This window comes from Rhamphochromis longiceps, linkage group LG11 (genome assembly GCF_057381845.1).
Source record: "Rhamphochromis longiceps isolate RC_006_pf linkage group LG11, R_longiceps_female_GT1.1, whole genome shotgun sequence".
Taxonomy (NCBI): Eukaryota; Metazoa; Chordata; class Actinopteri; order Cichliformes; family Cichlidae; genus Rhamphochromis; species Rhamphochromis longiceps.
In genome coordinates, this window is record NC_140567.1 from 18,588,166 (window position 1) to 18,605,000 (window position 16,835).

The 16,835-nt window shown below is 42.8% G+C and overlaps 1 protein-coding gene across 4 annotated transcripts in view; it reads left to right on the top strand.

The window, feature by feature from the left end:
• Nucleotides 1–16,835, top strand: part of oxr1a (oxidation resistance 1a) — a 180,444-nt gene that overhangs the window by 99,116 nt on the left and 64,493 nt on the right. The window contains exon 1 of one of the 4 annotated variants that reach the window (XM_085422593.1): nucleotides 5,964–6,320. The exons of the other annotated variants lie outside the window; for them this stretch is intronic. Coding sequence (XP_085278719.1) covers nucleotides 6,164–6,320 — 157 coding nt within the window. The 5' untranslated portion in view covers nucleotides 5,964–6,163. Of the gene's footprint in view, nucleotides 1–5,963; nucleotides 6,321–16,835 lie in introns of those variants that run through there. 4 annotated transcript variants of the gene reach the window in all.

Genomic DNA, 16,835 nt, shown 5'->3' on the forward strand with positions numbered 1-16,835 from the left:
CTTTGCTGTATCTCGTCACAGAGTCTAATGCCCGTCCAGGGTGAAGAGGCTTATGTAGAGGATTCTTTGTGCTTTTGTGCTTTGGCTGAAAGCTGAATGATTCATGTTAGGCTAATGATGAAATTTATGACTGCGTCTGCGTTTAAAAGAAAGCAATTAACTCCTGAAGAGTTCAGCTTGGATAATAAAGTGGACGCAGACATAACAGAGCATTTGTTTTGTTTATGTGCCTCGCTTTTCTGCCTCCCTGTCAGGTTTATTGTGGACTCAACCTTCAGTGCAAGGCTGGGCTTTATTATTTTAATAAATTGCCTTGTATGAAGAGAGCAGTGGTGCATGTCTGATGCATGTCCCTTCCCTTCCTTCCTCGCCCCCTCCTTCTTTCTCATCCACTATCATCCTGCTTCTCCCTTTCGTCTTCCCTCGTTCTCTCTGCGCCTGTAATTAAGCATCTTCTGGTGGCTGTCAGGTAATTATAAGCAGAATTTTGCCAGGCAGTAAAATGAAAAGCATCCACACAGATGGAAGAGAGAGGCAAGCGGTTGGTGCTTCGCACCGAGCCAGCAGTCATCATTCGCCGGGGGCCCACCCAGCCTCTTGTGGCGGCTTCAGACAGGGCGAACGCCCACAGAGGATAGATGACCAAGAGTAGAGGGGGTGGAAGTGGCGGAGAAAGATAGCCCGCTCTGAAGGCACCGCCCATCGATCACCACTAGCCACCTTGTAGAACTGTCCGAAGAGAGAAAAAAGGCAATAACAGGGGGGTGAATTGATGTGGCGGCAGGTCAGTGTCAGGCTGGGTGCTACAACAACAACCTTAACCATCACCTCCTTGTTTCCTGTCTTTGCTAAAGGCATTAAGCTAAAACACAGAGGCTTATTTCAGCACTCTGACATCATGTATCAACCTGACTGTGGAGCCTTTATTCATCCAGTCTCATTTATTCCTGTATCTGTTTCTCTCTGTGTACATAAGACTCTTAGAGGCAACTAAAGATCCACTTTTTGGATGATATATTTGGATCCCGTGGTCACAAATCCGCATTATAGTGAGGAGAAACCGTTAGCTAAGGTCTGCTGAATGAGTTCAATATAAAACCAAATGTATAAAAGAGCACAACTGACTGTGACAAGCAGCTTATCTTCTAAAATAGAACACCTCTTTTAAAGGTTCAGTTTTTCCTCATGGCAGCAGTGTTGTAGTTTATGTGTTGTGTCAAAGTTTAGCTTTAACCTTGAAGCATGACATTGACCTTGCCTTTTTGATATAAGCTGGCATGAGATTTGAGATTGGTTATCTCTACTCCAACTCGCAAGGCTGTAGCCCAGCGGAGAGCTTGATGATTTGCTATTTGATGGCCAGTTTTAAAAAAAAAAAGAACTCCAAACACTGACTGAAAGTAATCATTGAACTACTTACATGTGATCCCTTCTCATTTCGGTCATTGTCTTTGCTAATAAGAAGGCACACATCTAATCTTTACACTAAGCTGGGATGTTGGTCTCTTGGCTTCAGCTCGACAAACTTGAGTGTGGTGTCGATCCGGTCAGTTTGGTCAGAGAAGAATTTACATATTCTAATAAAAACATGTACAGACTTAGAGCTTCTTGAATGAAAGGAGAAACGTCTTCAAGGAAACTTCAAGAAGTTGCGTTTCCTTGAAGATGTCACCCTGCACGACATGTGTTAAAGTTTCCTACAATAACCTAGATGACTGAGAACCTTTACGGACATGTACAGACACGGTGTTTACAGCTCTGTCACAGTCTGCAGTGTCGCACTCCAGCATCCAAACCACACCCCAGCACCACAAACATAATCCTTCTATTTCTGCACTTAAAAACAGCGCTGCTGCACATTCATGGAAAGAACCTGATCAGTGGTCTGCTTGTGGCTTATTTAACAAGTCACAAATACACAACAGTGATACAAGAGGATAAAGCAGCATTCGCTTAAGTGAGGTCCTGGCTTGTGTCCAGTCCTCAATGCATGAGCTTGAAGTGTGCTTTCTCTATGCTATCCACCCCACAATCATCATGTCTGGTTTCAAAACACCATGATGCCAATGCACAAAATCCTCAGCTCGGGACTTCAAAGCAGGTCTTCACAAATCAGTGAATGACGTCACTCAGGCTGTGCGCATCTCTCCTATGCAGTCTGTGGTTAAATGCATGGTTACTCATTGCTGCTTGCATCCCACTGATAAGAGTTTCACACATGATTTATCAATGCTGGATTATGACTCATGGGCCAAATAGCCTCGCACAAATGTTTGTATAGTCCCATGTAAGCAGCAAGATGGAAGGTGCTCCGCAGCGTTCGTGCAAAATCAAGGCAAACATTTGACTGACAGCAGTCAGACTTATATAATCACTGCTCTGAGTAATTAAAAGGCGCATTTCTCCAGATGATCCAGTGACTCAGCCTGGCATTGTTCTGGCTTTAACAGGCACCACACAACATTCGATTCATGTTTCCCTCTCATGAATATTTGGCTCCTGCTGTCAATGTGAAAAACATGTTCATCTGTTGTAGTACTGACAAGCTTTTGAGAGGCAAAGCTTTACTTCCCTAGTGAAACAGCCCGAGAGAAAGCGGCATTTTCTGACAAGAGCTGTTAAACACCTGTGATTGCTGCCATTGTCTGTATGCCTCCGCTTGATTCCTCCTGGCAGCAAACCGTCTTTATTGGTCGTCATCTTGTAAGAGCTGCGGGATAATAGAGCATAACGCTCATGAAACACAGGACAATTTGTGCTGTACATTCTGTGCGTACACTCCAGCTCTGTTAGATGCTTCTGGAAATGCCACGTGAGATGCGTTCACTACAAGCAACCAGTGCCGTACACGGAAAGGCTCGGTTGTGTTTGCCAGCAGGTGCATTTGTGTCACACGAGTGAACTCTGCGCTGTGTTTTTCTAGTGATTTCCACCGCAAACGAAAAAAAAAAAAAAAAGTCTGGAAGAAGGGGCAGACTATGTGAGAAATGGGCATACGGTAAGCGTGTGCACATGCTAACACAGGCTTTACAGTGCATGCACATGCTCAGCGTGTTGCTTCAGCTCAGACTGCTTATGCAACATTACTTGTGACTTCTGTTCATTGATAACAGGGAAAGTGGCAGCAGCTCCCCGGTGGCCTGCGTGTTTCTTCGTAATGAAAACGTCCCTGTTCTCAGGATTAGGTGCCAACCAACCTGGCTCTGAATGGGAAACTGCTGAGATTAACACCCAGATGATGACAAAGGCTCACGCACAGGACCCTCTCAGGGCCTTTGTTGACAGCAGCTGACATCAACTGGGGTTTTTTTTAATGCAGGTACTTGAACAGCAAGATTTCTCCATTAAACAAAATGGTTCTCAAATACTGCTCTGATCCAGATAGAAATTAATAAGAAAGGTTATGATATAGCTTTTGCGTGCCTTGTAAACACGCAACCAAATTAGAACGTGTCCCTTTAGGATATTGTAAATATACCTAATATAATGGTCTGTAAGTCCATAGAAACGGGATAATTTGCAAAAATTCAGAAGGACATAACAGCGTAATAAATGTCAGTTAGCTAATTTGCTCCAGGGTCTCTTTAATCACCTCTAAAATACACGAAATACACACATCAAACATGCAGGCTTAAGGAGAACAAAGTAACTCATATAATTTCCATGCAATGATGCTCATAGTCGGATGAGCACAGAGGGAATTCTTTCATTTTTCCCTCTTTGGTCACATTTACGGCTTAATTAGAGAGTGGAGGAGTTCTCTGAGAAAATAGGTCTTTAAAACTAGATTGGGTGTTATTGTTTGGCGTGCACGACTGCTCGGTATATCTCTAATCCTATGGGGTTACAGCGCAGAGAGGATGGCTCCCTCTGAGTATGTTATGGATGATTTGATGACCGCTCTGGGCAGCTGTACAGCAACACAGTACATCACGCAGCTACGAGGCCCCGCAGTGGGGTGGGGTTTGTTGGGGTGGCGCTGGGCCAGTGTAAAGACATTGCTCAAGTGCCAAGTGTACCAGCAGGGCGCTACACAAGGTCAGAGAGGAAAAAAGTGGGACAGGTGCTTATGATTCAAAGTCAAATATAAAAATATATGCTGTCGAAGTTGTTTGTGTGCTATATTCTTTTCATTTGTGAAGTAAAAAAAACACTAGTTTGAACAGTCCCCCTGCTTCAGGCTCACATATGTTTAGACTGGATCTGTCACAAAACACCTCTTCTCCCGCGTGACTGCAGGGCAGCTGAAACGCAGCGCGATAAGGTGCCGATCATTTGTAATAGCTGATTAAGTGGTTAATTAAAGAAAATTTCGAGCATTCAGGCTTTCCGGCTTATAAGCGTGTCTCTGATTGATTTTTCTTGTAAATTAAACATCCTAGGAACAGGAATTGGGGGCATTTAGGGGACATTTTTCAGCTTTATTACAGACTAAATGAGTAATTGTCCAGTCATTAAATCAAGTGACATATTAATAGACAGTGAAAGCAGGCATTTAGTTGCAGCCCTGCTTGTTTGAACAGAACCACAAAGGCAGATGATGTCAAAGATGATGAGGAAAAAGTCATTTTTTTCTCAAAATAAAAAAAAAAAGTAAAATCTCATATATTCAAAACTGCATTCGTTCTGATGCACTATTGTAATACCCACGCTACCTAAGGCAACCAGCAGATGGAGCACTTTCAGTATTGAAAATGGCTGGCACTCTCAAACCTCACTGCTTCAATGCACTCAGATATAACAGATGCTTTAACCTCAGCTGGCCTTGCACACATACTGGGAATGAGACACGGGTGCTTTTCCTGTCTGATTATCCTTGCAAAGAAAAGTTCTCCCCCCTCCCCATCTTTAACGTTTCTCATGTGAATGTGTTGCTGGATCATTACAGGGCCTGTCTTTACACTCTTTACTTACCAGAGCAGCTCTGCCCCCCTGGGATAAATAATGAATCACAGGCTCTCCAGCTCACAACCTGAGGCTGCTTCCCAATCATCACACCCTGTTCCGGTCTGCCGGCTTTTCACTTTTCCATGTTCATTTGCGCACAGCAAATGCCATCTCTGCCTATCCATCAGTGGACGAGCAGACGCGTATATGTCGCAGCTCTCAGAGTTCTCACTTTGGATCCTTGAGTCACTTACAGTATGGGCACGGAGGTGTACTTTGCCTCCGGATGTGAGAGTCTCAATTTATTAGAATGTTATTAAGGTGGGAGTCAGATGGATGTCAGTCTCCAGGGTGCTATAAAGCCCCACACTTGATGGCAATCAAATCTCCTAGCAACGATGTGGAAATCGGTGTGGGCTGTGCTGAGCTTCATTTTTTTCCCCTTTTTATTTTTTTATTTGTAAAGATTTTTTTCAAGTTCAGGTTTCATGAATGACTTTTTAAAAGTCTGCGTTCAATCAGCACTGAATCTGTAACTTGTGATTCATTGCAAATGAACTTCAGCATTAAAAAAATATTTGCAAACCTAAAGAATGTAACCTGAAGTAACAATATGTGAACCCTGCCTGTAAAGTAAAAGCTGCATTCAAATGCTTATCTGTGGATAAAATTGTATTTTAAGCTTTGTTTGACCAAAATCCTTAGCCATACACTCATCTATGAGCATGTAATGTGTGGTTTATAACACAGTGTAGCTGCAAACATAACACATTTAAATACTTATGTGTTTATCTTCTTGCATCTTCAAGCTTACAAACCTATTAATCATTACTCTGGATAAAAAAACAACTTAAAGTGCTACCATGTTATACACAGTTTGTAAGCAATAGGAACACAATACTACAACTAATTCAGACTTTCCTAAAGCAAAGTAAAGCGGTTAGCTATGTTATTGAGGAGGCTACATCAAATATAGGAACCTTCTGTGGAATGCAGTTAGTGTAAATGTGGGCCAATAGGGCAGTAGGCTGCACTGGAAGACAGCCTGTTGCGTTCGAGTCCACTAGGGGCAAAAACAGTGCGCACCCGTTGACGTGTTTCAAATAGTTCCTGTTTTGGAATGTGTGGAGTAGTTGAGGTTCGTTCACACTACGAGTTTGAGTGTCGCTGCTTTGTCAGCATTGTTTTTCTTTTTGCGCGATGAGAGCGGCTATTTAAACACTTTTGAAAACTCTTTTTGTTAGCTAAGCTAGCTAGGTTCTGCAGCCGTACAGTAATGGACTACATATTTTCTATCACGGGCAGCGGCGCGAGAGTTGTCAGGGATGCAATCTCTCAGAGACTGTGGCCCGGACCCGTGCAGGACTCGGTCCACCTAGAGCAGCACAACACTGGGACGACACATGACAGAAGTACCGTCTACTCCAGGACAGGTCAGTCTCACAACAGCTGTGCTCGCTGAGAGTTTTGCTGTGTACGCTCTCAACTTTACAGAGCGAAACAAGCCTGCAGCGCACGCCTCGGAGAGTGCTTCCAAACTCCCTTTGAAAGTCATCGAGTTTAACGTATACTCGTGGATTTTCTCCTTCCCTTACCCAACACTACACGTGTTAAGGTTTTGCAATAAAGAGAAACTCCCACATTTAGCTTCCGCAACGTTTAACTAGTAAAATCTGACGCGTTGCTATATATTTTCAACTTTTATTTTCGAGTTTTGCCAGCCATTTCCGCAGCGATCTATCGCAGCTTTCAGTGCAGTCAAAAGTTACGCGTATTAAATGCAACTGAGCGTTTCCACAAAGGTTCAAACACGGATTGACACGTTGCGTAACGACTGCACTTTTTAAGTTCCCAACTGTCAAGCACTTGTTGCTGCCAGAAGAGCCCCGTCAGCTGACCCAGTCACTTTTAATGGGCTCACAACATGGGCTCACATCACTCGCAACATTGGTCGTGTTGTCCTTGGCAGGGCCTCAAAAACATTACACAAAACAGTACACTTTAACCCAGCTAACGTTGTATGGTCAGCTGGGTTAAAGAGCCATACTGCAGATTTATAAAGAACAGTTTTTGCAGTACTTTACATTGTGCAATATGCTAAAAAAAAAAGAAGAAAGAAAGAAAGAAAAGGGAAAACAAGCTTAAGCTTCATGAGCTTTCATTGTGCAATTGTGGCTCATGCACACATGATTTATGAAAAAAAAGAAAACCTCCCAGAGTGTCCAGTCACAGGGCTGTATGCTTCCAGTTGCATCCCTACAGCTGAGCTCATGTTAATTAATAAGGGATCGGCTAGGTACATGTCCTCTGTGGTTGCATTCTCCCTGTCCACATTGTTATGAGGATGCAGTGCATGTAACAAGTGAAGCATTTCAAATATTTCAGATCAGCAGGCAGTGCATGCTTTAAAGCATCCAGTCAGTGAGTGAACAAGTATGTCCTCAAGGCGTTTCACATCGGGGGAGTATCTCCATGTTAATGAAGATTGGATTTTTTTCCCCCTTCTCCCCTCCTCTTTCTGCTTCGCATCTCACACTTAATTTGTGATGAGACCCATCAGTGCCTCCTCTGACTTTGAATCAAAAGCGCAGAAATGTAGTGCCATTGAAGTGAAAAGCAGAAACGGCTCGGAGCTCTTGTCCCTCCTTCCGCCCAGATATCACACGGAAGGCTGTGCGCTGTTACTTAGAATTAATTGGTCGCTGTGAAAACCAGGAAAGTTGCAGTGTGAGGGCACGCTTCGTTTTTAAATGTACAGGAGGTTTGACGCTCGTGCAGAGTCATCAGGCTCCAGAGCTCAGTGGTGGGCAGGTTAATTGTTCGATCTAATTAGGACAAAGATTAATCAGATGCATGCTCTGCTGCTCTTGAAACGCCACGGATGGCATTCGGGTTCATTAGTAGTCCCCGTGCCTCTCTCCCTGTCTCTCTGGACAGCGGGGGTTGTTTGGGAGAGCAGGCTGCTGCTGCCGCCCCACTAAGACTGAGACTAACTTGACATGGAGTCAGGTTGTGGAAGTGTGCAGACGATGTTAGAGACGGGTAACTCTACAGTAGAACTTCTACAGGAACTGTGGGTGGGCAGTGTGCTACATTACAGCTCAATAATGGCCCAGTTGGTGCACAACTGGGCCAGTTTACCCTAACCCCTGAGTAACAGACAGCAACCTCACCTATCTGTGCTCCAGCTGCTGTGTGAGGAATGAAACGGCCCTCTGTGAACCTCTATTTCTGGAGCAGAGGCCTCTCTGTGTTAAGATACACGCAGCTACTCATATTTCATATTTAGTTTAATAATAATGGATTGGATTTATATAGCGCTTTTCAAGGCACCCAAAGCGCTTTACAATGCCACTATTCTTTCACTCTCACATTCACACACTGGTGGAGGCAGCTACAGTTGTAGCCACAGCTGCCCTGGGGCAGACTGACAGAAGCGAGGCTGCCATATCGCGCCATCGGCCCCCAACACCAGTAGGCGGTAGGGTAAAGTGTCTTGCCCAAGGACACAACGACCAGGACAGAGAGCCCAGGGATCGAACCGGCGACCTTCCGGTTACAGATACGCTTCCCAACCCCCTGAGCCACGGTTAATGATCAAACCTGGTTTGCCAAAGAAAGTCAAAGGCCTTTCCACATTCTCAACCATAATAGCCAAGTCAAACAAGTCAAAGTCAGATCTGTGAATGAAGTCACACTTGAGTTGGTGATGTTCCTGTACTTCCAGTTCCAGGTGCCAAGAGGGGTAATTTCCTCAGGTAGAGTCTGCAGAAATGCACGCTTACTGAAAGCATTCATAAAGGGCTCGAAATGTCAGATTGTCTAGGAGAGAGTCCTCATGCACTTTACGATGTGTCAGTAGGACAGCCTTGAGACCTTAGTGGGTATTTGTCTCTAAGAGCAGATCCAAAGAGGCTAGAATAAGCCTTGAACTGAGACAAGCGTTCTAAGCTGCTTCTGTATACAACCAGGGGCGTGTGTGATTAGTTAATGACATGATAAAGCAATGCCACCCTAACTCATAAACACTAGAAAGGCTAATCAGTTAACCTAATTATTCAGATTTTATTGATATACAGTACTAGGGCTGCTCAATTAATCGAATTTTAATCACGATTACGATCTGGGCTTTCAACGATCATTAAAAATGACTGACTGAGCCGATTATTAGCCCCTCCCTCATTTATCCGCGACACCTTAAAGGCCGTCTGTGAAAATATTGTCGGGCATAAACCGGTCCGTGGCGCAAAAAAGGTTGGAGACCGCTGATTAAGAGGACCCGAGGGAAGCTCGGAAAGCTAAGCAGAAGTTATTTGGAGAGTGACTGCCGTTGGTTGAAAAGAGAGTTTAAAAAAAAAAAAAACTTCAGTGGTGTTGCACACCATTTTATATTATTTTTTTAAAGTTATTGTTAACCCTTTAAAGCCGGTCAGAGCAGCACGCTCCGTTTTGCGTAACTATTTTTAAATCCCTGTAGAACCTGAACCTTGTAAGCTAGCGCAATAATTTGTTTTGCATATGAAACCGGAGGAGTTGTACTTACATCTGATGCCATCAGCTTGTCCTAGGTCACGGTTTCGTTCCACATATAGCTTTGCAAAAATTGCATAAAAAGCGCTTGCAGGAACAAAAACATAATATTCCAGAAACACGCTTTGCCGTTCCTATCAGCTGTTCGTAACACTTCCCACAGTGAAATGATGCACATGCTGTTTTCTTTGCAAATTTGCATCATAGGATTGTTTTTTGTTTTTCCTGCAGTATATAAAAATTGCTGTATCTCCAAAATAAAACTATGAAGACACTCAAAATAAATTTCCTGTGGTGGGAAACTATTTTTTTGCAACTTTATTGTATTTAAAGTTTTGAGGGATAAAACTCTTAAATTTCTCCAAGTAGAAATATATGTAAACAAAACAAAAGCGATTTTCAATTTTTTTTGTAGTTTATTGCACTTTTTTGCAATTTATGTAATTACTATGGACTTAATGCATACATATTATTAAAATATGGGCTATAACAGTTGTATTGATGTATAGCAACTTGAAATGCTCCCACAAATGGCACCACAGCATGTAAAAAAAATAATAATATAAGCTCTGGTGGACTTGGTTCTATGGTAGGTCTTAAAGGGTTAAATAAATATCGTCAAATAATCGTGATTATCATTTTTGCCATAATCGAGCAGCCCTATACAGTACAATGCAAGATAACTGTTGGTTGCGAGATGTTACACAGCAAACCGTCGCCATCAGGAGCATCTCTCTGTCTCTCTGTAACAAAGTTGTAAAGAAGTAAGCTGGTAAGTGAAGCTTAAGCTAAGATATCAGAGTCAGAGTAAACTTTCACATATTTACTCGGCTGGGGCAATGTGTAACCACTTTCTGCACAGGCACGTGGACTTTAACCTTTAAGGAACAAAGCAAACTAGTGCAGCATAATGTTTGTTTGCAACGTTATTGCACGCACACTTCTACACACCATGTTTAAATTTGTTTGTTGAATTGCGCTCAGTGTTGACTGTGTTTTCTGACTGCCATCAATGCTAGAAAATTGTTTATATATAACATATCTTACATTTTTGAAGAAAATACTATGGGATGGTATAGTATGTGTAATATTAGTGTCATCCCAGGTACTTTTTGTGGTGTATGCTTTGTACTTTTACTGCCTTTAAATAAGAAATTAAAAAGAACCACACTGCATTAGTTTGTTTACAACACGATGTGTGTCATTGATGTTGTATAGCCAGGTTCTTGCCAGTACACTGCGCTAGAGGGAATTTAAAAGTAAACTACTTTCAGAGTTCTCACGCTAGGAAGCCTTCACACGCCCTCCCACTTCACAGTGCAACAGCCTGAAAACCTTGAACTGTGTTTTGGAGCCTGAGATGACGAGGGGGGTCGGCGGAACTGGGAGGTTTTCCGTCATGAGGAACAAAGAATAAACAATCAGAAGTGTAGCTTTGGTTGCTACACTTGAACCTTTTCAAGACATGTCCCTTTCTGACATAATAAGATGCACTGAGATGAAAAAGACATGCAAAAGCAGTGTAAACACAAAGAAGTGCCACACCTGCAGACGTTGGGTCACATGCTACAGCTCAGCTTGCTGTTTCAGATCGAGTCCACCAGCGATCCTGTTCAGCTGTAATCGGCGGCATGTGACACTTTCTGGATGTTTTGAGAGTTTGCACTGGTTAAAGTGATACACTTGTGTGTATGCTTACAATGTACTTTCCCTTCTGTGGTTTGTCTATGTGTAAGTCTACAAACGAAAAAGGAAAGGAAGTTCAGAGAAGTTGTTCTTCTGTTTTCGTAGACAGATGGGTAAGATAATTATGGCTGAAGACTAATTTGGATCAGATCCCTGAAACTGAGATCTTTTCTGCAATATATGGTTCCAGATTTCTATTTTAAATAACGAAGTCTCAATTTAATAGGTGCCTGTGAACCGATAAAACAAAAACTGATGCATCATGATGATGCATGTAAAAAGGCAACAATTTAGCCCATAAAATCATAGTTTTCCTGCTTTTTAGGTTTGTTTATTTTCTTGCAAGCCCTTAACCTATAAGGTAGCTTCTGCTGCAGAGTGCATTGTTTGTTGGGAACTGGAACACGTACATGCAGCACTGCTGGTAATTCAAACTTGAGCTCGTCTCTGGCTCTGCTGTCACACCGAAGTGGCCACATAAACAGATTGTGCGCCCAGACTGTATATTAATAGCAGATGATTCATCTGTGCCACGGTCCAAGAGCAGGTTTGTCCTCACGACTTTGAACTCTTCAAAGCATCTCCAGGTTCTTTCACTCCCCCCTGGGGTTTTCACTTATTTGTCAGTGTTCACGTTCACCCTTAGGCTGACACCGACTCCACTGCAGTTATCAGGATGATTCAGAAAGTGCAATCTGCTCTCAGTGCTGTAATGACTGATTTTAATCACCTTCATTTCCAAAAACAGTCCTTGAGCAGTTTGTATTAGCAGGTCACTCGCCCTGCATGCTATTATGTGGCACTCCTGGGAATTTTGATGGCTCTGTCAGGGGAACCTTAGTGGCAGGAGTTCCCGAGGGATCGGCCGACCGTGGCACCGAACACCTGCTCTGCACTTGTGTCTAGGGTTTAAACTAATGACCTGTTTCCTGACCCTTAAAGAGTTCTTCGCCCATGCACGTTGCACTGCATTTCAGAGTGTAATGACCACTGTCTTTCACCAAAAGAATGACAGAATAATGTCAAATAAAAACCTGCAAAATGAGATCAGTTTACGAATAAATACATATCCAGATGAAAGGTAGAGACACTGGTGAGCACTGATGAGAGAAGAGAGCTGACTGGGCCAGTTGATCTTTTTAACAATGTGCTGAAAGGCCTGAAAGGTTTGAAATGAGATGTCAGCATGCTGAATAACATTATGTGCTGTATTCCTCGGATGGGGTCTTGAGGTTTCAAGACAGCAGATGTTTGAAAGAGGCCAGATGAAGAGCACAAATGCAGAGTACACTGAGGCTTAAGGGGAGGTAATTACAACCTGTTCTGCGTGACTCAACTGCTTCTTCTGCATCTTCATCACTCCGGCTGAAAAGAGCACCCAGCCTGAGTAAACATGCAAGGAAGTAATTTCTCTACTTACTGAAAACATCACAAAAACAAAACCGGAGGCTGTTAAAGAGCAGTGATGAGCAGAGTGATGTCGGCTGGAGTTTTCATCTTTTCAAAGTCTCATTTCACTTTAGCATTTGCAGACTTTCTATGTGTAGTTTGTCTGAAGCTGCCAGGCTTTGTTTTTGGTGCCTGTTCGTGGTTCATCGCAGTCTTCCCAACACTTTCCCCATCTGTAATAAGCCAAGCAGTGGGGAGTCTGTGCAAAGAGCTGTTTGATCTACTGTACAGATGACGCTGTCATTCCCCCCGCTGCATAGTGGGGAACACCTGGTGATGTCACTCCTCATGGTGGAAAAAATGATCTTTACCGAGCTTTAAATTGTATTTACTTTAGAGTGGCATTTATACATGCTGGTTAGTAAAGCATGCGTGTACCAGCCCCTAGATCAGGGTTCTACTTTAAATAATTGAGTAATCATGTTGCCTGCTAATGCACACAGATAATTCATTTTGAAGATTATCCTAAGCTTCATTAAGATTGCTTGGCTTTTTCAAAAACCTGGTAAAACTGGTCTAAATGTAGTCTGACATGCTTGTTGTGAGAACAGTTAGTGCCTTTCTCTATTGTCCCAGTCAGCTGCTCTTCCTCTGTCCTCTGGGCTCAGAGCAGAAGCAGGATTTTATTAATGCCCGCTGTACCTAAACTGTTAAAGTCAAGCATTAGGCTAAATTCTGTTTATGCAGATATTTGGTTTCGATCCAGATAGAACTGGAATACAGGGAAAAAGCTGAAGAGCTAAATAATATGGGCCAGGCATTAAAGCTGAAATGTTTCACTCATTAATTAAAGAACATAACAAGATTAAAAGGGCTTTGAAACACAATTTTAGCTGCAGCTGTGCTGTGTTTTTTTTACCAAACAGTCCAATGGAAATATTTGCAGATTCAGTAAGTGCACTGATCAGTGTGCTCTTTATGGCTTAAATCACTATCTGTAAATGTTTAACAAAGCACTCTGACTGTTTGGTTTTTTACCCATGGTTTGAAATGATCACATACAGTTTGAGGAAAAGAGAAACTAGGGAAGAAAAAAAAAACCTAGCTATCCTCCTTCTTTACCTCCTCTTCCATCGAGGGTTTCAACATTATAAAGGATAATCATTTGTGCATGAAATAGTTTGTGCTTTGTCTCATCCCTCCTGTGGGATAGTTAGTCATGCAGACAGATTTAAAGAGACGGTGTCTTAATTTTTCCCCAGTGATCTCAGCAGACTTGTCTGGCTTAATGGAAAGTGAGCTGTCTGTGTTGGTGGTGCTGTCTCTGTTACTGGTTGGCCATTACAGACTGTGGTTAAATAGGAGGAGCACTTTACATTACTCACTTAGCTGACTACCTTTATTTAACCGAGTGTTGGAGGATGTTAGATTATTAACTGAGGTATAGCTAACATTACTTCAACCTAAAACTTCTCATCCAGGATTCAAACACTCCTGTGTCACACTTTATATTGTAAGCTAAAGAATGCAGAGAAACCCCAACAATCAGACGACCTCCTGTGAGCAAGCATCTGGCAGCAGCGGGAAGGAAAAACTCCCTTTCAACAGGAATAAACTTCCAGCAGAACCTGGCTCAGGGAGAGGCGGCCATCTGCAGCGACTGGCTGGGAGTGAGACAAAACAAAAAGACACACTGTGGAAGAGAGCCAGAGATTAATAATAACTAATAATTAAATGCAAAGTGGTGTATAAACACATAGCGAGTGAAAAGAGGTGAGTGGAGAAGAAACGCTGTGCATCATAAGAAGCCCCCAGGACCCTGGGCCTATTGCAGTGTCTCACTGTAAGCGTTATCTAAAAGAAGAGCTTTAAGCCTAATCTTAAAAGTAGAGAGGATGTCTGTCTCCTGAATCCAAACTGGAAGCTGGTTCCACAGAAGAGGGGCCTGAACGCTGAAGACTTTGCCTCCCAATTTGCTTTTAAATACTCAGGAACCACAAGCAAGCCCGCAGTCTGAGAGCGAAGTGCTCTATTGGAGTGATACGGTACTATAAGCACTTTAAAATAAGATGGGCCCGATTATTCAAGACCTCGAATGTGAGGGGAAGGAGTTTAAATTTGATTCTGGATTTAACAGAGAGCCAATGAAGAGAAGCCAGTGTGCTCTCTCTTTCTTGTCCCTGTCATTACTCTCACTGCAGCATTTTGGATCAACTGAAGGCTTTTTAAGGAGCTTTTAGGACAACTAGTGCCCATTTCAGTGGACGATAACATTCATTTTCTTAGTCAAAAACACTTCTATATAAATATTCCAATACCACAATACCAAATGTACAGTAAATATCCCTGAAAAACAAGAAGTCGACGTATAAAGTAATCCCTTTCAGAGAGGTATATGTTGGTAACCATTAGATTACAGGCAGTGATACTTTAAGCTGGGCAGACACTGTGCGATTTTTTTCAGTCGCGTTATTCAGCTCCTGCTCGAACTGCACGATTGACTCGCAGGGGTTCGTAGGTCACGATGCAGGGTCTCACACTATATGGTCCGATGCTCTGATGCGACCTGAGTGCTCACACTGTGCGTCTATCAAATGAAGGTTAATAACAGAAAATCTGTTCCTCTCTGTCTTTCACTCACACACACACACCACCACCATCAACTTTGCTAAATTGCTAATGAAAAACATTGATCAGGCAGCTGTGATTGAACAGCAGTGTAGATCCAACTATTTTCACGGTTGTTGTGGTCGTGATAATTTTGTGATGCCACATCAAAAAGGCTGAGATGAGCTTGCCAAAGTTCTACAAGTTGTGCCTCCATCGCTTGTGTCCAGATCACACGCTGCACTGCTGTGCTGCTCCGTCTTTTCACTTTCATTTCTGTGTTTGCGCGTGTGCAGTGTGAGAGGCTGCGGTGACACCCTCACGATGGCCGGCGGGATTTCAAACAGGTTTGATTTTCTTACGACCAAACGATTGATGATCAGCAGATGGTCGTGACGTGTTAATCGCTTCTCGTTACCCCACGTATACTACACGATGCACGACACACGATGAAGGCGAAACTCAGACCGATCAACAAAACGGTCGCACGACTGAAAAATCTGCTCAAAATGAGCCAAAAATCACACAGTGTATGCCCAGCATTAGAGGAGCCATTCCCAAACCAGACTATTCCTGTTTAAATGTACTTATTGTAAATAACTGCTTGTGGTTCATGTGCAGGTTCGTAAATCCGAACCTTAGTGAAATATTTTTTCCACTTTTGCTTTTCTAATGAGAGTAATTTGTTGCACTCTAGATATGTTCTTGTTTATGTTGAACACAAAATAAATAAATTAGGGAATAAGCTGGTTTCATGACTTCTTGTCCACCTATTACCACTTTTAGAAAGATTTGTATAGGGTTGCTGGATGTATGATACTGTTATACAGCAGTCCAACACTGAGTGTGCAAGTGTTGCTGTAGTTTCCCTTACAACTCCTATTTTGTACTCTTTGCATTTGGCCTGATTTAAACCTAGAACAAGTCCGTTTGCTTTTAAGAACAAGTCCGTTTGCTTTTGGCTCAATAAGTAGATCTGATAATGCACAGTTTGTGTTTCTCATCGCTGAGCTCATCACTTCTCCTGCTATTGATCGGTGCTGTAACCTCTGAGGTTAGTGTTGCTGCTGTGGTGCAGGGTGCCAGGGTTCAAAAAGGCGACATAAACCAATAAAGACGTGCTTCTATACTGCAAAGTTAGACTACACAAGTGTATGTGCCAACCTCACTGTCTTTTCTGTCATGTGCTTCTCTGTTAAGGCAATCTAAGTGTCTCTTATACTAATAACTAAGTCTATACACTTTATAATAACTGCACTTTTTTTTTAAAGATCATAACAGATTAGTGGCAGCATTGCCTTACACTAAAAGATAAGTTACAGAGTTGTTGTGCAAGCTATGCATTATGTATGTATATATGTGTCCTATCCATCAATCTGGCTGATGCACCCGGCGCGCGCGTACACACACACACACACACACACACACACACACACACACACACACACACACACACACACACACACACACACACACAGACACAGAGAGAGAGAGAGAGAGAGAGAGAGAGAGAGAGACCGTCCACCCCTAACTTTGACTTGGAAAGATATATTGCTCAAAGTGCAATAACCTTAGCAGCAACGGGTGGAGGGATCTGAGTGTGATTAGTGAGCTGAGAGGCTGAATGTATGTGACAGCAGGACCTCCTGGTTTCAGCTGCGTGAACTGTGGATCAAAGTGCTTTCACTACACGTTAGCAAGAAACTAACAGCTGCAGAATTGTTTGCCAATGCCTA